Genomic DNA, 22,716 nt, shown 5'->3' on the forward strand with positions numbered 1-22,716 from the left:
GGGTGGTCTTTCTGAGGCCATTATTCTACAGGATGCAGAATCACCGTCTTCATTAACCAAGTCCGAAAGTATTGGTTGTTCCAACGGGGTGACAGTTTGTGTTGGACGAGACCTTCATTTTAAGTTAACAGATGATTTAGCCGTGACTTTACTTAATGAACTTAAACTCTGTGCTGCTCATAATGGCTTAAATGGTTTACCCTCCGTGACTGGGATGAACTCTACTCATGATGATCCTAGAATAAAGTTGAATTTGCAATTAAACTTATATCAGAATAGTGTTGAAAGCAAATGGGAGAACTTTGAAGATCAGTCTCAACAAATCTGTCCTCTTGCCTGGGATATTGATCAATCTGATGTCAACATTATAGAACCCTTAGCAACTGTGCATCCTGATTGTTTAGAGACGGTTAACGATTTGGGTATGGACTGGGTGTTAGATAATATTGGCGAGGTCAGTGAAGCTTTGGGTGTTTCCTCCGAAGGAGATGATGTTCAAACACAAACCATTCTTCATGATATTGTGGCAGGAAGTATTAATACAAAGATCTCTAAAAGCATAACAGTTGTTAAAAATAGGAAACATGCTTATCGGAAAGGTGATCAGGAGATTAAGAACCTTATTTCCAATGTCAATTATGAAGGGAAAGATGGGGTGACTAAAGAAAAGGGAAGGACCAGAAGTGGGAAGTAGGGAGGTGGGGCATTGATTATTTTTGGTTCTCAATGAAGATACGAATTATTACATGGAACATCCGTGGATTAAACGATCCGGACAAAAGAAAGGTGGTTAAAGTTGCTTTGAAGAAGTGGAATGCCCATGTTATTTGTTTGCAAGACACCAAGTTGGCTTCTATTTCTGATGATGTGGTTAGAAGCCTTTGGGGAAGTAGGTTCGTGGATTGGGAAGCCTTGAACGCCTCCGATAAATCAGGTGGCATTCTTATTATGTGGGATCACAGATGGATGTCTAGAACGAATATCTGGAAAGGGCTATTTTCTTTGTCATGCGTGTTTCAGATGGAAGATGATAATTTCAGTTCGGTCTTTTCTGGAGTTTATGGACCCGTTATTGATTGTGATTGACCTATTTTTTGGCAGGAACTTAGCTACATTAAGGAATTGTGGTCATTGCCTTGGTGCTTAGGTGGAGATTTTAATTCTGTTCAGTTTCCATTTGAGAGATCCATAGGGGGGAGGTGGTCTTTGGAGATGACCCAGTTCTCCGACTTTATTGATGGTCACTTTCTTATTGATTTACAATTGGAAGGGGCAACTTTTACTTGGTCTAGCGGCAGAGACTCAGTTACTTTATCGAGGCTCGACAGATTCCTGATTTCTGGAGATTGGGAGGAGAAGTTCCCGGATGTCACTCAGGTAGCTTTAGTTAGAGTCATATCTGATCATGTACCTTTAGTTCTTGATTGTGGAGGTATGAGATCTAGATGGACTCCATTTCGTTTTGAAAATATGTGGTTGAGAGCTGAGGACTTCCAAAGGAAGATCTAGTCCTGGTGGGAGGAAGCAACGTTTACTGGCTCTACTAGCTATGTGCTTGCTAAGAAGTTTCAGACTCTCAAATCTGAACTTAAAAAGTGGAATAAAGAAGTGTTTGGGAATCTCGAATGGAAGAAAAATAAAGTCCTGGCTGATATTGCTGAGATTGATAGTCTTGATGAGACAGGGCAAGTTACAGAATCTTTACGCTCTAGAAGAGTGTCTTGTCAGGTGACTTTTGCTGAGATTGCTACTATGGAGGAGATTTCGTGGCGTCAGAAATCTCGGGCTTTGTGGCTTAAAGAAGGTGATCGCAATACTAAGTTCTTTCACAGGCTTGCTAACGCCCATAGAAGATACAATAATATTGGGCGGATTCGTGTGAATGGTTTAGAGTTGCGGAAAGAAGATGAGGTACGTGAGGGTATTGTTTCTTTTTATCAGTAGCTCTATACTAAGACTTTGGAATGGAGACCAAAACTTGATAGTTTGCATTTCGATGTTATTTCTACGCTGGATAATGATTTGCTTGAGGCTCCGTTCTCTGAAGAGGAAGTGCTCAAGGCATTATCCACTTGTAACGGTGATAAAGCTCCAGGGCCAGACGGATTTACTATGTGGTTTCTGAAGGAAAGATGGAAAGTTGTGCGTAATGAGGTTATGGGCACTTTTCAGGAATTTCATTCTCACGGCACTTTTGAGAAATCATTTAATGCATCTTTCATTGCTCTTATTCCTAAGAAGGGCAACGCCTCTGACATTAAGGATTTCCAGCCAATCAGTTTAGTGGGGTGCTTGTATAAGCTTATTGCCAAGGTCCTTGTTCTTAGAATGCGAAATGTTTTGGATGGAATCATCTCAGAATCACAAAATGCTTTTGTTAGTGGTAGACAGATTTTAGACTCCGTTCTTATCGTAGGAGAATGTGTCGATTCCAGGTTGAAGAGCGAAGTTCTTGGTGTATTATGCAAACTTGACATCGAGAAAGCTTATGATCATGTGAATTAGAAATTTCTTCTTTACTTGTTTCGGAGAATGGGGTTTGGGGATAGATGGATAAAATGGATTCAATCTTACATCTCGTCAGTTATGTTCTCTGTGCTTGTGAACGGTTCTCCTGCTAGTTTTTTTCCGAGCTTGCGTGGTTTGAGACAAGGAGATCCTTTGTCGTCTTTTCTCTTCCTTATTGTCATGGAGGGATTGAGTAGATTAATGAAAAAAGGTAGAGGATTTGGGGTACATAAGGGGATTCACTGTTGGCAGAGATGTTGCTAACCAAATTGAGATATCCCATTTGTTGTTTGCAGATGATACTTTGGTTTTCTGTGATGCTGATGTCTCCCAACTCAGGTATTCGAGATGTATTCTACATGCTTCCAAGCAGTGTCTGGTCTTAAAATTAATGTTGGGAAGAGTATTCTTGTCCCAATGGGGGAGGTTTCTGATATTTCCTCTTTAGCTGCTGTTCTTGGGTGTGGAGTGGGTGCTTTTCCACTCCCTTATCTGGGTTTACCTTTGGGTATCTCCTCCAGTAAAGTGGGTACTTGGGATCCGGTGATTAATAGGTATGAAAAAAGACTAGCGGGATGGAAAAAACAGTATCTTTCGAAAGGGGGGAAGGTCACTCTTATCAAGAGCACCCTCTCGTCCCTTCCCACATATTTTTTATCGCTGTTTCAAATCCCGTGCTCTGTTGCTGAACGAATTGAAAAAATTCAGAGAGACTTTCTTTAGGGTGGTAAAGGAGAGAAGTTTAAGTATCATCTTATTAATTGGGAGCAGATTTGTAAACCATTAAAGTTTGGTGGGTTAGGTATCCGGAAGTTGGTCCTTTTTAACAGAGCCTTATTGGGGAAGTGGTTATGGAGGTTCGATAAAGAGCGTCATCGACAATGGAGAAGAGTTATCTCGTGTCGTTTTGGGGAAGAGAGTGGAGGTTGGTCCTCTCGTCCTGTTTCTATTACCAGGGGTGTTGGCGTTTGGAAGTTCATTCGGAAAGGTTGGATGTGTTTTCCACCCATATTCGGTTCAAGGTTTGTAATGGTATGAATGTCAGGTTTTGGGAAGACTTATGGTGTGGTGATCAGTTGTTGTCTCTTTCCTTTCCTCTTCTCTTTAGCATTGCCGAGAATAAGCATGCTTATGTAATTGACTGTTATCATCTTGATAACAGTGGAATTACGTGGGATGTGCGTTTTAGGCGCTCTTTTTAGGATTGGGAGATAGCAGAAGTTTGCGTCATTTGTTGTATAGACAGAAGGATGTTAGCAGAGGTTGTGATGATATGTTGTGGACCCCCTCTCTTCATGGTAGATACGAAGTTCGGTCCATGTTCTTGTGTTTGTCTAATTTTATTGGACATAATTTCCCATAAAAGTGTATTTGGCGCTCTAAAGCTCCTATTAGAGTTGCCTTCTTTGTTTGGACTACTACTTGGGGGAAAATTTTAACATCGGATAATTTATGTAAGAGAGATAATATCATTGTTAACTGGTGTTGTCTCTGCAAAGCTGATGGAGAGTCCGTGGACCATCTTCTTATGCATTATCTTGTTGCATCTTATTGTTGGAATCTCATTTTTAATATTTTTGGCGTTCAGTGGGTAATGCCTAAGCAATCTTCCCAATTAATTAACGCTCGGAGAAGTTGCCCTGTTTCTGGTCAGGCTCGTGATTTTTGGAGGGTCGTCCCACACTGTGTTTGGTGGTGTATCTGGAGAGGGAGAAATAACAGACACTTTGAAGGGAAGGAATCATCTTTTGCAAATCTTAAGTCTCTTATTCTTCGCTCTCTTTTCTGTTATGTTAGAGGTAGCACTTGCTCCTCGATTGAAATTTTTTTGGTTCTATTGGACTCTGTTGGTCTGTAAGTTTGGCTTTTGCTCTCTTGTTTTTGTGTATTAGGGACACGTTCCCCTTTTGACCGTTTTTCTAATATATCTTTACTTATCAAAAAAAAAAAAATTCAAACATATATATATATATATATATAATCTCAATTCATAATTACCGCTTAAAACGTCGGCACTTAAAATTATGCACCTTACACTTAAAATTCAAAAATATATTTCAGTTTTATCAAACAGCACCTTACTCTCATAAGTAGCCTAGTTCACAAAGGAGGACTATCGTCTTATGTATAATACTACTTTGATCAATTCCATCTGATTCAGAGCAAGTGGAAGAGGTCTTTCTTCAAACAGTTGAAAATGCTAAGAAAAGTGGACTGAAAATTGCATTATTAAGGGAAACCATGTTTATTGGTTTTATGCCATTTAGTAAAGCCGTAATTCTGTCTTAATTTTCTGTTTAATGTTTGTCTTAAGCTCTAGTTGGAATATTTTTGTCATTCTGCATTTATTTAGTGAGTCATGTGCCTATTAAGTGAGTTAGGTAACCATTTAAGGGCTGTTTTGTGATTTTTAGTGCCTTTAATCTGCTGGACAGAATAGTAGCTCTTATAGAGTATATGAATAATTAGAATTAAATCTTTGCTTGGGCATCCCTTGTGACTTATAAAAAGGTTGTTCCAAGTTGTATTAAGCAGCTTTTTGATATTATCAATATATTCAGCGTGCTATAGCAGCTTTCTATCTCTCCCTTTCCTCTGGAATTGAGTGGTGGGTGTTTAAGTTGTACCTCTCCCTTTCCTCTGGAATTGAGTGGTGGGTGTTTAAATTGTACTTTAGCTTGATCTAGCTCTCTATTTTTCCTTCTTACAAATTTTCTTTTTCTTTCATAAACTGATTGCATTACCATCTAAGAACAAATGTAACTTATTCCCTTTATATTAGCATATAGTACACATCACACATCGGTAATCATCAATTCACATGTATGAGGCAAAGAAATAATGAATTTTTTCACCAACTTTCCTAAAGAAGAGAGAGAGATGCAGAATAAAAATTGGAAGGCAATGTGGGAATAGTGTGTTCTCATCATATTTTTTTTTTAATTTCTTTTGTTGTTAGAAAGATAGATTTAATACATTATGGTTAGTTTAGATGTTGAAAAAGATCCTGCTATTAAGTAAAATTAGAAGCACACAGCCTGATTAACCAAACAGACCTTCTACCATGGCTGATGCTAAGCCTAAGCTACAAAATCAATGAGAGCAAACTAGATGCGCCATTGTTCTCAAATTCTTACGATATTCGATAGACTACATAAGACATGAATCTTATATATTATCTCTCAAATTATGTAAAGCAAAAGCATATATATTCAGAGTAAAAAGAAAAAAAAGAAAAAGAAAAAAAAAAAGGAGAGGATGTAATATGAATGCTATAACAAGTTAACATTACTTCTTGTAAACTGGAAAGTAAGAGCATTAACTGTTAGGAAACGTGCTAGTTTTAAAAACTTTTCGAGGGATTTAAATTCATAGATCTTGATTCATTACATAGAGACAAGTTTTATGCAAAAATAAAACATGATGTATCATTCAATTAAAAGATTGAATACTTACATCAAGGTTTGAGTAAACCTTAGATCTCTCCTCTAAAGTGAATGTTCTCACTTATTGTAGATTCCTTAGCAAGATGCATTCTTCTTGGATCTCCATCTTCTTGGTAATTGTTTTACCTTTAGGAATCACTCATATGCCTCCATGAATAACCTTGGAAAACTAGGCTTGTGGGAGCCTCCATTAGATGAGAACATAAACCCTAATTTTCTAGAGAGAGAAAATATATTCCTTTTTCCTTCTACTAAAAATTACACCTAAAATATACATAGATCATGTACATTTATAGGCAACATAAAGGTAAAGAAAAGGAAACAACTAATCCTTCTCAATCTCTAATTCACATGTCTCAAATCTAATATGATTCCAATATCAAGTTGGGCTATGAGTGAGAATCCATTGGGCCTATTATTTTATTGGCTACAATGAATTAATAATTGGCCCGGTCCATGGACCCAATTCAATTAATTCATAAATTAATTTCTATTCCACTAAAAGAAATTAATTGAACTCCAATTAAATAATAAATAACCTCTAAGTCAATATTGCACTTTGACCCCTCTATGCATAATTAGTTATCGGATAAATAAAGCCATCAATCCGACTACTTAATTAATATATTTATTTTGGTACCTTTGATTATTTCTGGCTCGATCACAATAAAACATTTGTTTGACAAAAATAATAATTTAAATAAATAAATATATAATAAATCATTTTGTCTAAAAATACACGAAGGCCTTCGAATTTACTTTGTGATCAACCATAATCAATACAAAATAAATACAAGTAGCAATGATGTAAATATTGAAAATATAACCCTCTAACTATTAATTACATAACTACCCAAAGTGTCGGTCTAAGGATCCCGAAGAATCCGCCGAACAAATCAAAGTAATTATTAATTAATAAAAGAGTCTATAATTTTCTCATACTTAAGAGTCAAATGCCATGACGGTGATAGGGAGTAATTGCATACGACGGCTCTCGCAATATATCTCAACCTAACGCGGATCCAGTTCAAGTCTTAATTAATTATGAGTCCATCCATAATTACCGACTATGAACAATTTATAATTACTATTTATATATCAAGCATTGATTGCCATCACATACATATATATAAATATTTCTGGTAATTACATGGACACTATCAATTTCATAGTGAATCGAAACATAATACATTGAATTCACCAATTATATAAATCATAAATATTTCAAATATGTCAGGAACATATGTCATTATAATCCAGATAGGAATTTGCTATGCCAGGGCATATAAATCCCAACAGCTCCCACTTGTCCTCATAGCCAATTCAAATTGCACCTAACTCCAATGTTATCCAGATGATGATCAAAATTATTGATCAATGACACCTTTGATAATGGATCAACAAAGTTGTGTTCCAATGCAATGTTCTAACTACAAGTGCATTTTCTTGCCGGACAATATCATGTAGAACATGATACTTCCTCTCAGTGTATCTTGTTCCTCTATGGAACCTTGGGTCATTGGCTTGGACTACTTCTGCACTATTGTCACAACATAGCTCAATAGGCAGGCTAGTATACTCCACAACCTCTAAATCAGTGAGATCAAACTAATAGGCTTCCTTTGCCGCCTTTAAGGCTGCAATATATTCCACCTACAGGTTTGAGTCAGCAGTTGAAATCTGCTTAACAATCTACCAACTGATCTCCCTTCCATTAAATGAACATACACTAAGTCATGAACCTCATAGTATCTACTTCTGATTGAAAATCAGAACTAGCATACCTGACTAGGACCATATCATCACATCCATAAATGAATATGATATCATTGGTTCTCCTTAGGTACTTAATGATATTTTTCACAATAAACCAGTTGTCAAGTCCAGTATTGGACTAATCTCTACTGACTATCCCTACTATGTAGCGGATGTCCTGTTTGGTATAGACCATGGTATATATGAGACTCTCATATGCCGAAACATATTGTTCCAGTCTCATTTGCTCAATCTCCTTTGATAGTCTTGAAAAACTACTTACTAGAGAGAGCCATGCATATCAATAAAGCAAGAACTCATTCTTTGAGTTATGCATACCAAACCTGGTCAAAACTTTATCAATGTAGGATTATTAAGATAAGCCTATTTTCCTTTTAACCTGATCTTGCAAAAGCTTGATCCTAGGAATCTAGCTTACATCCTGAAAATCCTTCTTTTAAAAGTAATTGAACAACTACCTCTTTATTGATGACAAAACTTCCACATCATTCTAAATGAGTAGGATGTCATCAATATATATAGAATTAGAAAAATAATGACATTCCCTTGTACACTCATGATTTATTCACTAAGAAATCTTCTGGTATCTTTTTGTAGATTAACTTGCCTTCCATAGGAATCACCCTACTAGAAAGTTCTACAAGATTCCAGAATTTATTAGAATACATAGATTCCAACTCTGATTTCATAGTAACTCACCAAAACGATCTGTATCCATATCGGTTCACGCTTCCATGTAGCTTACTGGGTCCAACTCATGTTTAACAGGGCTATCCATAATGGTCTCACCTAAAAACATGATTCTGTCGAATTGGATGATAATCCTCCCACTACATCAATGTACCGATGCAAGAATCTGTGTAGTAGATGATGCTAACGCATTAATAGGGAATTCATATATTATTCTCAATCTCTATAATAAGTGTGTTCACATGTGGTACATCTGGTACTCATACCAAATTTTCTAACATTATGCTACTAGGTATGTGATTCATAATATGATTCTCTTATAGATAAACAGTGAGTGAAAACAATCAACTTTTATCTTTGAGATCATAAAATAATCCATCCTAGTGACATTTAGAGTAGCTATCAAATCTAGCATGCCTATGATCTGCTTCTAATTTACTTGTCCATATCAAGCGCACATGTGCAAGACTACCCCATATGTGCATATGATTCAAACTAATATTTAGTAAAAAACACAGCTCAACGGTATCCTTGAGACAGACTAAGATGGAATGCAGTTCATAATGCGCATCGATGTCATTAACGCTAAACTCTTAAATGAAAGAGATAATGTAGCATAGCTGATCATAGATCTAACTATGTTATGTGGAATTCTGTTATTCCTATTTGACACCTAAATACATTTAGCGTCAATTGCGGAAAACTGGTACATAATACCCTCATTGACCATATAGTTTTTGCACTATCCCAAGAAATACTCATATCTTCGATCAAATCGAAGTGTCTTGATAAGTTTACCTAATATGTGTTCCACATCAGTCTTAACCTTCTCAGAAAATACCAAGAGTTTAAGACTTGTGTTGCATCAGATAAACTTATCCAAAACGTGAGTAATCTTGCTTGGATGTTCATAAGACCACACGTGTCAGTGTGTACCGACTGCAATTGTCCTTTATGTCTATTTCATCTGGCTGATTAAGCCCTAAGAGTTATTTATCCTTCAAAACAGGGTTCACAAGTTTGGTTTAGGCTCCCCTGCCTCACTAGGTAATTAACCTTCTTTGACCAATCTTTGAATCTTATTTTGATTGATAACAACCCAAAAATAGACATTAAAAATACAATGAGTCAGGAATAACAATTTTTCTCTTAACATTCAATCTAGAAGATGCAACATTAGTTTCTACATCCTGCAAATCTTAAGAGTTTGTGATTATAGTATATTAACCATCTTTCAATGCACCAGAAGTAATCGCATATCTATTCAATTTTATAAAACCAGTTTTACAAAATAATAACACAGTTTTTATAAACCAAAAGTGAAATAAGAATGAGATTGCGTTTCACTTCTGTGCACAAAGATAGTTCTCTAATACTAATATCCTCATACTCTCTAATTTCAGATGTAATACTCCCACTGACTTAACTACAACCTTGGCATCAGGTCAAAAGATAAATATATATCCATATCATCAAGGCTTCTGGATTCCTGAAATCCTTATAATAAATTGCAAACATGTTTAGTGGCTCCAGAATCTATCCATCAGGAATTAATAGACGCAACCACATAACATGGCTCAATGATTAAATATATATTTTCCTATGCCATGTCATTGCTTAAACAGTTCGTCCTTTAGTGTTTTGGTTAGCGACAAAAGAAACAGTTTTCTTCGCCCTCAACATATACTGCCTTATTCCCTTTAACCTTTTTGAATACCCATGTTTTGTGCTAGCCTAGTCCTATTATCATCCTTCTTCTTTGCTTTGCCCGTCCACTTGAGCCTAGAAGAAGATGGTATAGACTAGGTTAGATTGATAGGAACACCCATACTCTTGATTATCCCTTCCTTTGTTACCAATTCTATAAGAATATCAGCGAGTGTAAATTCAAACTGATTCCTTATTTAGTTCACTCTAACAGAGTCGAACGAGTTTGGTAACAAGGCAATAATCATGTCAACTTGAAACTTACCACCCAAGTCAGCCTTATTAATCTCCAGCTAATTTTTAAATAATAAACAATCATTTTTCAAAATTCGATTTCATACTGGAGTTCCTTAGGCTATCTTGATGCTATTCAAGTCTGACATAGTACTTTGGCATACTCTCTATCTAATCTCACCAAAACATCTTATTAAATTTTAACATGATGCTTGAAGAAAATAAAATAATGTAAATGTTAGCTTTGGAGCGTATTCGAGGTAAACTCTAGAATATTGCACCAAGTCATCTCATTTGCCTTATTTCACTTATTCAAAGCATTAATGTTCTCTTGGATATCTTAAAGTAAAAGGATTAGGTTTAGAAGTAGTAAATACATTTGTACCATTACATTGTGAATAAAATATCTAAGTTCCTTTCTCAGTCAATATTAATGAGATCCAGTTACATTGAATATGTAAGCAAGCAGATAAACTGGATTAGACATAATTAATCTGAATATAAATGCATTCATACAATATGCAAGGTGAATTATTAATACTGTCATGCATATTTAAAATTAAAATGAATTTGTTTACCACATAATATAATAAATCTCAATCGAATAAGAGATCATTATCATTATTGGTGAACAATCCCTTTTAATTAATGTGGGTCCCTCAACTCTGTAGTATAATAAATCAACCAATCAATATGTCAATAACTTATCCTGTTGGAGGAGTTCATTATTACTATTGTAGAGATTCATTTGCTATTAGGTGAGAACTTCCATTAAAATAATATGTGGGTCCCTTAACCACTGCATGAAAAATCGGATAACCAATACACCAATAACTTATTCGGTTGGCGAAGTTCATTATTGTTATTGGCGGGCAAATCCCATTATCTCCATATTTCTTAAGACAATGTCTTGTCTATCTATATGAAATAATTCCCGATTATGTTTAGCCTTTCTAAAATCACCTAGTGTAGACCACTCCGTTGGGGAGCTAACACTATTGATTTTAGATTGAGTGTATAACGTTATTAAAGCTCTAATGAAAAATAAAATATTAAATATCTTGTCATTATAATCTAGACTCTTTAAATCATGCGTAGGGCCTTATTTTTAAAGATCTAATTACAATGAATATTTAATATTATTATTTTTATGAGATAACCATTCTTGTAATATTAAGACTCTTCAAATCATGCGTGGGGCCTTATTTTTGAAGATCTAATTACAATGGTGTTAATAACGAAGGCCATGGGGCAATCTATAAAAATCCCCGCTCCCACTCAATTTTTAATCATTCATAATTAGGGTTTTCATTTTATTCATTTATATGATATAATGCATGCAAAATGTCTTGATTTTAATCCAATTAAATTTAGAAAATAATTGGACTTTTAAATGATTCACTAATATTTAATTGGAGGCACACTTTAAAAATAATTTTCAAAAATAATTTTTCGTTTCCCAATAAGTGCCCTCAAATTAATTAGTAATCTAATCCAATTAATTTTCATAATTTAATTAATGTAAATCAAGCCATTTAAATAAATATCATGGATCCAATGCATGAATAATAATTAATTAACAATTATATATTCTATGCATTTCATACATTGCATAAATAAATAAATAACAGATAAAACAAATAAAACGGCCAATGGAATCAGCTTTTAACATTTAACTACTCTAAGTATCGCGGGAAGATCATCTATCGGCTTGCAAACACCCACATAAGGCTGGTACGCACTAGGAGAAGCAAAACACCGCTTGGAACGCACCTGGAGGGCCCCACACGCGCTCACACGCGCCTGGGGCATGCTGCAGGTGAAGGCACACGCCCCCACGCGCTGGCACGCGCCTGGGGCGCATGAGACGCGCCCCCACGCGCTGGCACGCGCGTGGGGAGCGTGGGACGCGCCTGCACGCGCCTGCACGCGCGTGGAGGTCATACAACCTTGGCTGGCGCGTGCAATGCACGCGCCAGCATATGTCGCCTCCTGGCGCGTGTTCCTCACGCGCCAGGCTCACCCCACATGCACCACATCTGATTCCAGCCTCCTCCGACGCCTCTTCTCGCCGCCGGCGATGCTCCGGCCACCGGAAAAACGCCGAAAAATTCCAGAAAAATCAGAAAAATTCCCAGAAAATTAAATTAAGCCTCAAAAAATTCCAGAAAAATTTCAAAAAATTCAGAAAAATTTCAGAAAATTATTGAAGCATAATTTAACCCTTTTGGACCTTCTTGAAGCTTCATAGCATCCTTTGATGAATATTACATGGCTTTAAAAATATTTACAACTTGAAATACAATGGGAAAAATAAATTACATCATTGAACTTTCAAACGGCTAAATCAAAACCTTAATTACATTCATCCAAAGATAAAATTACATTCAATATTCCTATAAGCTTCATCCATGGCCCAACCATACATCATCATTCATTCACAATTATTCATACATCATCATGTATCAATATATATCAACATATTAAATCATACATCAACATACATCAATAAAAATATATATGAATATAATTTTGGATCCATGAATGATGATTTTCATAAAATCATGATCTCTAGTAATGAATCAAACCATGCTCTGATACCACTGTTAGGAAACGTGCTAGTTTTAAAAACTTTTCGAGGGATTTAAATTCATAAATCTTGATTCATTACATAGAGACAAGTTTTATGCAAAAATAAAACATGATGTATCATTCAATTAAAAGATTGAATACTTACATCAAGGTTTGAGTAAACCTTAGATCTCTCCTCTAAAGTGAATGTTCTCACTTATTGTAGATTCCTTAGCAAGATGCATTCTTCTTGGATCTCCATCTTCTTGGTAATTGTTTTGCCTTTAGGAATCACTCATATGCCTCCATGAATAACCTTGGAAAACTAGGCTTGTGGGAGTCTCCATTAGATGAGAACATAAACCCTAATTTTCTAGAGAGAGAAAATATATTCCTTTTTCCTTCTACTAAAAATCACACCTAAAATATACATAGATCATGTATATTTATAGGCAACATAAAGGTAAAGAAAAGGAAACAACTAATCCTTCTCAATCTCTAATTCACATGTCTCAAATCTAATATGATTCCAATATCAAGTTGGGTTATGAGTGAGAATCCATTGGGCCTATTATTTTATTGGCTACAATGAATTAATAATTGGCCCGGTTCATGGACCCAATTCAATTAATTCATAAATTAATTTCTACTCCACTAAAAGAAATTAATTGAACTCCAATTAAATAATAAATAACCTCTAAGTCAATATTGCACTTTGACCCCTCTATGCATAATTAGTTATCGGATAAATAAAGCCATCAATCCGACTACTTAATTAATATATTTATTTTGGAACCTTTGATTATTTCTGGCTCGATCACAATAAAACATTTGTTTGACAAAAATAATAATTTAAATAAATAAATATATAATAAATCATTTTGTCTAAAAATACACGAAGGCCTTCGAATTTACTTTGTGATCAACCATAATCAATACAAAATAAATACAAGTAGCAATGATGCAAATATTGAAAATATAACCCTCTAACTATTAATTACATAACTACCCAAAGTGTCGGTCGAATGATCCCGAAGAATCCGCCGAACAAATCAAAGTAATTATTAATTAATAAAAGAGTCTATAATTTTCTCATACTTAAGAGTCAAATGCCATGACGGTGATAGGGAGTAATTGCATACGACGGCTCTCGCAATATATCTCAACCTAACGCGGATCCAGTTCAAGTCTTAATTAATTATGAGTCCATCCATAATTACCGACTATGAACAATTTATAATTACTATTTATATATCAAGCATTGATTGCCATCACATACATATATATAAATATTTCTGGTAATTACATGGACACTATCAATTTCATAGTGAATCGAAACATAATACATTGAATTCACCAATTATATAAATCATAAATATTTCAGATATGTCAGGAACATATGTCATTATAATCCAGATAGGAATTTGCTATGCCAGGGCATATAAATCCCAACATTAACCTCAATAGAAAATCTATACAAACAAGGAGATGCCTCTATCAGGGAAATGCAAGGAAGGAGGCAATTGATAAGAAATGAATCCACTTTCAATCTCAATTGCTTTAGATTCCTTAATTTAGGAAATTTGGGGAAGTCATCAAATGCCTGAAGAGTCCAACCAAGAGTAATAACAAAAATGTGTCAGAAAACCATGAAGAGAAGGCATACAAACATAAAAGAGAGGTGGATACTAACCTGATGCTTCAAGTGCAATTCAAGTGTCTGCAGCTGAGAGATATAGCTAGACAGCTGAAAAAAATTATGGAGTGTAAATGTGCCACGGTCACTCGCCAGCGATAGTTTAGAAAGATCACATGGACTCTTGAAACACAAGTTTATTTTGGGACCTGAATATTCAAATGACACAAGATTTTTTGCAGATATCTCAATGTTTTCCAAATGCCAACAGTAAACTATTTTCAAATGCTTTAGTGATTGACCACAAACTTCTAGATTTACTAGACATAACGAGCTATTAACAGATAATTCTTCAAGAAATGGACAGCTCGACAAGAAGCGTTCAAGACATTCTTCAGTCACTTCTACACAAGTAAAACGAATTGCAGTTAGGAATTCGAGGCTTGAAAAATCCAGTGACCGCATAGATAAACAATATCTAAAGCACCAGTTGAATATGTCCACAACTCTTTCCATCTACTTGAGAGTAGACTAGTTTTTGCTGCCTCTTTCATTGTCAAGAGACACAGGATGCAAACCTAGCCGCCGCCATAGAATACACACGAAGATGCACATAATATCAAGCTCTTTAGAGGCTAAGTCAAGGTACTAGAAGGATGACGCAAAGGTATTCACACCCTCGAAATCACTGAAGTCTTCGATTGATCTATCAACCTTCTTTCAGCACCTCTCACCCTAGTTTACTATGTTGCATCTATCAATTCTCTCTCGTGAGTCATGATCTTTGTAAAGACCCGTAAATATATAAATATAAATATAAATATAAATATTATTACCATTAATTGTGTAAATATATAAATATAAATATTATTACCATTAATTGGTTATTTAATTTTATTTCTATTAAATATATATTAATATTTATGTTAGTTAATTTTATATTGATTAATTATATATATATTTCTATATATATACCTGTGTGTGTATCCGTGCCTTGATATTTATTATATGTTGGTGGTAGTACATAAAGTAAATAAGGAGAATAAAATGGTTCGAATGGTTACATACGAAAACGTGCCAAGAGTTATGGTCAAAAGAAAATATTGGAATAATAATATTAATAAAGTAATTATATGAAAGTAATGATATAAAAGCTATAGGTCACATGACTATTTGGGTAAGGATTAGGTGATGAAAACGCAGTGGACTACATAAGCTATCAGGAAATTGAAAATCAATTATATATAACCGTACCAATAAAAACGTCAGAAAAGAAAAAAAAAAAAAAACGGTGGTAGTTTGGTAAAGGTGGTGGAAAGAGATAATAGTGAAGGTGACTTTGGTGGAAGCCAGTGGATGTGAGTTTGGTGGTAGTGAAAGGTAGTGGAGTTGGTGGTGATAGTGGTGGAAGGAGGTGACAATGGTGGTGGAAGGCAGTAACGGTGGCTGTGGCTAGTCAAAACTTTATGTCTATTTTTTGATAGCTAGTCAAAGCTTTATACCAAGTCGGAGGGGAGCCGCACGATGCACTGTCACTCTAGAGCAAAGATGATTATTATTATTATAAGGGCAAATTGCATAAACACCCATTTAGTTTTAATTTTTGGTAGAAAATCCACTAAAAAAATGGTTATAAAACCCCTCTAAGAATTTTGGTTATTGCAATACTACCCCTGCAATTAGAAAATTTATTTTTTAGGACGAAATAGCCCCTCCCAACTATTTAAAGCTTCTTTTTTTTTTTTTTTTTCCCTTAATAATTGAAACAAGGTCACTTTAAACTATATGTATATTTTAAAACCTTCAAATGCAATTAGATAGACATAAATGCATTTGAAGGTTTTCTTTTTCTTAATAATTGAAACAAGGCCACTTTAAACTTAACACTTTAAATGCAATTAGCTAGTACATAAATGAATTTGAAGGGCTTTTTTTTTTTTTTTTTTTTTTTTTTCTCTTAATAATTGAAACAAGGTCAATTCAAACTTTTTTTTTTTTTTTTTCTTAATAATTGAAAAAATGTCACTTTAAACTATTTGCATATATAATTTTTAAGTAGTAATACTCACACTGAACACTTGCAGTGAATTGCCTAACCGAATAATTTTTAATTAGCTATTTATACCAAATACAACTAAGTAGAGGGCTCCACTTCCTTATTTGTTGCATAATTGACCAATTAAAAAAATAAGTCTTGCAATTCACTGCAACTATTCGGTGCAAAAATTATTTTCCATACTTTTTTTGTATAAATTTTTTTTATTTTTTTTTTTTTTGAATGCAAGTAACCACATTTATAATCTAAAGCATATTTAGAAAATTAATTATAACATTTTCAAAAATCAAACAATAAGTGGCTTACATAAGGGTTGGGAGGAGGGGCAACTTCGACCCAGAAAAGGATTTTTCTAACTGAGTAGGCAGTGTTGCAGCTTGCAACAACCAAAATTCTTAGGGAGTTTTATGACAACTTTTTTTTGTAGGTGTTTTTTTGGCCAAAAATTGAAACTAGAAAGAGGATGGGGGTGGCTGGTTAGTAGTTAAACATTTTGCCCTCATATTCTCCACCAAGATCCGAGAAAGGAAGAACTACCTTTCTACATACTCAGACTCCCTACTCCCAGGATAGTAAATTGAAAGAGATTCAATTGCTCGGAAGCTCAAGGAAAGTTTAGAAGAAAATATTGGAAATTTTGCACAGGTCTTAACTTAGGTGATCTCTCTTCAAGGATGAGGGTTCCAAGTCTCACTTTGTGAATTGCTTACCTAGTTACCTATATAAAAGAAAATTGTTTTTGTGAGCATCTAATCTACACAATCAGATATGTTAAACTCTATTACATATGAACTGTACAAAAATTCTCATCATTTATTAACTATACAAAATCACAACAGTTAAATGCTAGCACTGCATTCTTCCACTTGCTAAACAGACGCCTGTCCTCTGTTTTATACACAAAAACATTGTATCATTACAATCTTTAATGAAATTTTACATACAAAAGTTCTCAATCTATAATTAAATCTTATAAAGCACAACCCTAATGCAACTATCTCGACTTTAATGACATGAACAGCCTCCACAAAATCACTAGATCAATATACTTCATAGTATAATTAGTTCAACCCCTGGAGGCAATTTTGTTTGCAGCTCCATAGCACACATTTTCGCTTCTACTTGACCCTCAAATTCCTTCCTTTGGGGTCTTATATATTCGGGGGGTAACTTATATGGTTGGCAAGTATCAATAGTAATCTTATGTAGCGACACAACATTTTCAAGTAAGTACATGGCAAACTCAACATCAATCTCACGGCCAGCAAATCCAATGAATTCGACCACCTTGGGACATTTAAGCAGACATTTATGCAGACATTTCTCCGGCGTTTCAACAAACTTTTCTTGCAAAAGCTCACTATACGAACCAAAAACCTGCCATGAGAAAAAAACATAGTTAACACATGTTTGTTAACAGGAAGAAGGATTAATATTCCAACTCCATTAATAATAGAAGAATCCTAATTCTTGCACAAGACTTGAATTAAATTGTTGATCTATTATGATGTTCAACAAACTGGGAGAGAGGCCACATACAAAAAACAACCTAAGGAACCTACTACACGTAAGAGGCAAGGGCCCAGACCGAACCAAAGGGAACAAAAGAAACAACTAACCTTAGCCAATGCCTATCTTCAACCACTCACATGACATCTTCACACAAACCACAATATGCCACATTCTTGTAGCTTTTTTTTCCCAGTAGATTGCGAAAGGGCCATGGTTATCTTCTCTGTATCATTCCAATTGATGTCCCTAAAGGGACAACATTCTTGCACCTTTACCTCTTACATAAACCCACAATATGTACTCTTACGGCTTTACGGCTTTACTTGTAGCACACTTTACTGGAATAGTTTCCAAAACGCAGTGGACAGACATGGTTTCACAAGAAATGTAATGCACTCGAATGCCACATAAATCATGACAGTTTCAACTTCTCCATGAAACTCCAAACATGTCAAGTCCTATGGCAAACACAGTAACTGACTACTGTTAAAACTAACTTCAATAAACAGGCATAGGAATATGACTATCTTCATCACCATGAACCCTGAGGCCAAATCAACACTATTTAAAGCTGCAAGGCTGCTTATCCTAATCAAGCACTGTAGACAAAATGATTAAACAATAGCACAGTGACAAATCTTCTTAAGGCCTGAATGTGAATTCCTCTGACTGTGCAAGAAGTCTTCTTCACAACTAGAGAGCAGTTATTGAATGAGCCTCGAGGTAATGCCAGTCAACTCTAGGAATACCTGTCAGTGTAGTAAAATTCGTAGATGTATCCTAGTGGTTGATATCTTGGCTTCTCTTAGAGAGAGACCTAATGGAACTCTTGAATTCGGAAAGCCCCTAATTATGTGACGATATAATAACAGCAACACTTCTCACTATGTGGTCACCTACCATAAGACTAACCTATTACCACAACAGATAACTAACTGCAAAAAGACCTGACTACCTCAGCATTGTCCCAGAGCTGTATTGGCAGCCTGGAAACCTTGCTGAGTACCATACCGCATCACAGCATCGTCTACCCACTAAACGCAATAAAATCTCATTTGGACCCTGATATGAATGTGTGCAATATCCCCGTAATGAAACCTCATTGACATGAGCACCAGTTTCCCTTGTAGAAACTATGAACATACCTCTACCCACCTCACATTACAATATAGGAGACACTCGGGCACATTTAATACAAAGCCGTTTTCCAAGAGCTCTATGAGCATCTACGTAGACCTATGCCTCTTTAAAACTTATACAAGTTTCAAAGACCAAAAGCAATCCTTAAGAATCCTTGCTTATTTCATTATTGCTACCCACTTAGCTATCATTTGATAACCCAACTCAACACTTATTTTTGAATGGATTAAGTGTTTATTCAATTAAGTGTGATGACATATTCAAAATCCCTATGTTAATTGACAATGACATTGAACGTTGAATTTTGAAGACTTAAAATTCAAATATATATATATATATATATATATATATATATATATAATCTCAATTCATAATTATCGCTTAAAACTTCCGCACTTAAAATTCTGCACCCTACTCTTAAAATTCAAAAATATATTTCAGTTTTATCAAACAGCACCTTACTCTCATAAGTAGCGTAGTCCACAAAGGACTATTGTCTTATGTATAATACCTCTAACTTCAATTCCATCTGATTCAGAGTAAGCGGAAGAGGTCTTTCTTCAAACAGTTGAAAATGCTAAGAAAACTGGACTGAAAATTGCATTATTAAGGGAAACAATGTTTATTGGTTTTAAGTCATTTAGTAAAGCCGTAAATCTGACTTAATTTTCTGTTTAATGTTTATCTTAAGCTCTAGTTGGAATATTTTTGTCATTATGCATCTATTTAGTTAGTCATGTGCCTTCTACCTCTCCCTTTCTTTTGGAATTGAGTGGTGAGTGTTTAAGTTGTACTTTAGCTTGATCTAGCTCTCTATTTTTCCTTCTTACAAATTTTCTTTTTCTTTCATAAGCTGATTGCATCACCATCTAAGAACAAATGTAACGTATTCCCTTTATATTAGCATCTAGTGCACATCACACATCGGTAATCATCAATTCACAAGTGCGAGGCAAAGAAATAATGAATTTTTTCACCAACTTTCCTAAAGAAGAGAGATAGAGAGAGATGCAGATTAATATTGGACATCAAAAGAATAAAAATTGGAAGGCAATGTAGGAATAGTGTGTTCTCATAAATTTTTTATTTTATTTATAAATTTATTTATTTTGTTGCTAGAAAGATAGATTTAATCCATCATGGTTAGTTTATATGTTGAAAAAGATCCTGCTATTAAGTAAAATCAGAAGCACGCAGCCTGATTGACCAAACAGACCTTCTACCATGGCTGATGCTAAGCCTAAGCTACAAAATTAATGAGAGCAAACTAGATGCGCCATTGTTCTCAAATTCTTACGATATTCGATAAACTACATAAGACATGAATCTTATATATTATCTCTCAAATTATGTAAAGCAAAAGCATACATATTCAGAGTAAAAAGAAAAAAAAGAAAAAGAAAAAGAGGATGTAATATGAATGCTATAACAAGTTAACATTACTTCTTGTAAACTGGAAAGTAAGAGCATTAACCTCAATAGAAAATCTATACAAACAAGGAGATGCCTCTATCAGGGAAATGCAAGGAAGGAAGCTAAGAAATGCTTTCACTCTCAATCTTAATTGCTTTAGATTCCTTAATTTAGGAAATTTGGGGAAGTCATCAAATGCCTGAAGAGTCCAACCAAGAGTAATAACAAAAATGTGTCAGAAACCCATGAAGAGAAGGCATACAAACACAAAAGAGAGGTAGATACTAACCTGATGCGTCAAGTGCAATTCAAGTGTCTGCAGCTGAGAGATATAGCTAGATAGCTGAAACAGCTGAGAGATATAGCAAGACAGCTGAAACAATTTATGGAGTGTAAATGGGCCAGGTTCAATATGCAGCGATAGTTTAGAAAGATCGCATGGACTCTTGAAACACAAGTTTATTTTGGGACCAGAATATTCAAATGACACAAGATTTTTTGCAGATATCTCAATGTTTTCCAAATGCCAACAGTAAACTATTTTCAAATGCTTTAGTGATTGACCACAAACTTCTAGATTTACTAGACATAACGAGCTATTAACAGATAATTCTTCAAGAAATGGACAGCTCGACAAGAAGCGTTCAAGACATTCTTCAGTCACTTCTACACAAGTAAAACGAATTGCAGTTAGGAATTCGAGGCTTGAAAAATCCAGTGACCGCATAGATAAACAATAACGCCCTTTTGGGCTATTCATCGAAAATAATTGTGCAAAATTCAACTCAAGCCTTTTAACTCTCTTATGCAATGCAAAGTGAACCCAATTATCAATATCAGATGTGAAACTAGAATCCAAATCAAAATGAACTCGGAGGTCATCAATGGTTGCACCCTTGTGTGAGTTCAAGACCCCATTCACCAAACTCGCGTAGTTAGACCTCTCCACTTAACAGCTCCGGATTTTCTTTAACTTTCCGCAACACCTTCAAAGCATCAAAATCTAAAGCACCAGTTGAATATGTCCACAACTCTTTCCATCTACTTGAGAGTAGACTAGTTCTTGCTGCCTCTTTCATTGTCAAGTGGGACAGGATGCGAATAAGAATGTCATTGGGTAATTGACTGATCCCATCTTCCAAATTATTAATCCTCTTTTTACACTGATTATTGCATATAGGCACAGTCAGTGGGAGTGAGGAGAATCAGTATAAAACAAAACAAGCAGGCACACCCACAAATACGCGCACACATGTATAATCAAACAATAATTCACAACAAAACGAAGAAATTGAGAATAAAAATGAAATATATATAATACCTTCGCAAATGCAAATTTGGAGTCCAGTCCTCTTTTTTTCATTTTATAAGCTGTACAAGTAAAAGAGGCAAAAACAATAACCCTTTGGCAAGTATTGAACTTTGAAACAAATAGGCAATAACCCCCCTTAGCAAGTATTGAACTTTGAAACAAATTGGAATTCCCGCAGACGAATATACGACAGGAGAAGCGATAATGAATCGTAGTAATTTCTTAAGTGTGTGTGTATATATATATAATCAGATCTATATTGAAATCCCCTTTAAATCCTAATGGTGTTTGGAATGCTGGTGTTTGGATTTGGATCTGAATTTGGAAACAAAAATTACCTTCAAACCTTTACACAAGTGATAGATTCTCGGACTTTAATTACCGATTAGAATTTTTTTTAAGAGTTTTAAAGGGATCCAATCACGTTGTATTTATACAAAGAGTCGACAATTAATGTCGTCCGAAGGCCTATCATTTTTTTTTTTACTAAAATCGATATAAAATGGAACTTTCATTCATACCCTTGATAAATTACATAGGTCTATTTCTATGAAATTAATTATTTTATGGTATGGACTATTAATTCTGGTCAATTATGAATTGACACAAAATATACACATTTGTTAATATATTGATTTGGGACGATACAATTATTTATCTGAGGCTTATCTCATGAATCATGATACTTTTTCATTAACTCTTTTTTTAATTAAGC

The 22,716-nt window shown here is 34.9% G+C and overlaps 2 protein-coding genes across 2 annotated transcripts; one reads left to right on the top strand and one right to left on the bottom strand.

The window, feature by feature from the left end:
* The first annotated feature begins 726 nt into the window (after nucleotides 1-726).
* On the top strand, nucleotides 727-2,505 carry LOC132305342 (uncharacterized). Its single transcript, XM_059802999.1, has 4 exons — nucleotides 727-1,044; nucleotides 1,102-1,377; nucleotides 1,567-1,911; nucleotides 2,032-2,505. The coding sequence occupies exons 1-4, from the start codon at nucleotides 727-729 to the stop codon at nucleotides 2,503-2,505; spliced, it is 1,413 nt and encodes a 470-aa protein (XP_059658982.1).
* A 15,169-nt stretch (nucleotides 2,506-17,674) lies between these two features.
* On the bottom strand, nucleotides 17,675-22,052 carry LOC132305343 (F-box/FBD/LRR-repeat protein At5g22660-like). Its single transcript, XM_059803000.1, has 7 exons — nucleotides 22,011-22,052; nucleotides 21,631-21,852; nucleotides 20,979-21,584; nucleotides 20,720-20,888; nucleotides 19,092-19,269; nucleotides 18,634-18,724; nucleotides 17,675-18,001 (listed from the first exon to the last, which is right to left on the bottom strand). Exons 1-7 carry the CDS (start codon nucleotides 22,050-22,052, stop codon nucleotides 17,675-17,677), a joined length of 1,635 nt encoding a protein of 544 aa, XP_059658983.1.
* Nucleotides 22,053-22,716: the final 664 nt, after the last annotated feature.

This window comes from Cornus florida, unplaced genomic scaffold (genome assembly GCF_030987335.1).
Source record: "Cornus florida cultivar Cherokee Brave unplaced genomic scaffold, ASM3098733v1 CherokeeBrave_3.0.0_Hap2_Chr04, whole genome shotgun sequence".
In the NCBI taxonomy this organism is placed as follows: domain Eukaryota; kingdom Viridiplantae; phylum Streptophyta; class Magnoliopsida; order Cornales; family Cornaceae; genus Cornus; species Cornus florida.

Excerpts from the sequence above, each read along its gene's own strand:
- LOC132305343 (XM_059803000.1), bottom strand. The coding sequence starts at position 22,052 with ATGAAAAAAAGAGGACTGGACTCCAAATTTGCATTTGCGAAG. Across the intron at positions 21,853-22,010 it reads CCAAATTTGCATTTGCGAAG|TGTAAAAAGAGGATTAATAA; the intron begins GTATTATATATA and ends TGCAATAATCAG. Across the intron at positions 21,585-21,630 it reads CGGAGCTGTTAAGTGGAGAG|GGTGCAACCATTGATGACCT; the intron begins GTCTAACTACGC and ends AACTCACACAAG.
- LOC132305342 (XM_059802999.1), top strand. The coding sequence starts at position 727 with ATGAAGATACGAATTATTACATGGAACATCCGTGGATTAAACGATCCG. Across the intron at positions 1,378-1,566 it reads AGTTCCCGGATGTCACTCAG|TTTCAGACTCTCAAATCTGA; the intron begins GTAGCTTTAGTT and ends CTTGCTAAGAAG. Across the intron at positions 1,912-2,031 it reads AGTTGCGGAAAGAAGATGAG|GCTCCGTTCTCTGAAGAGGA; the intron begins GTACGTGAGGGT and ends GATTTGCTTGAG.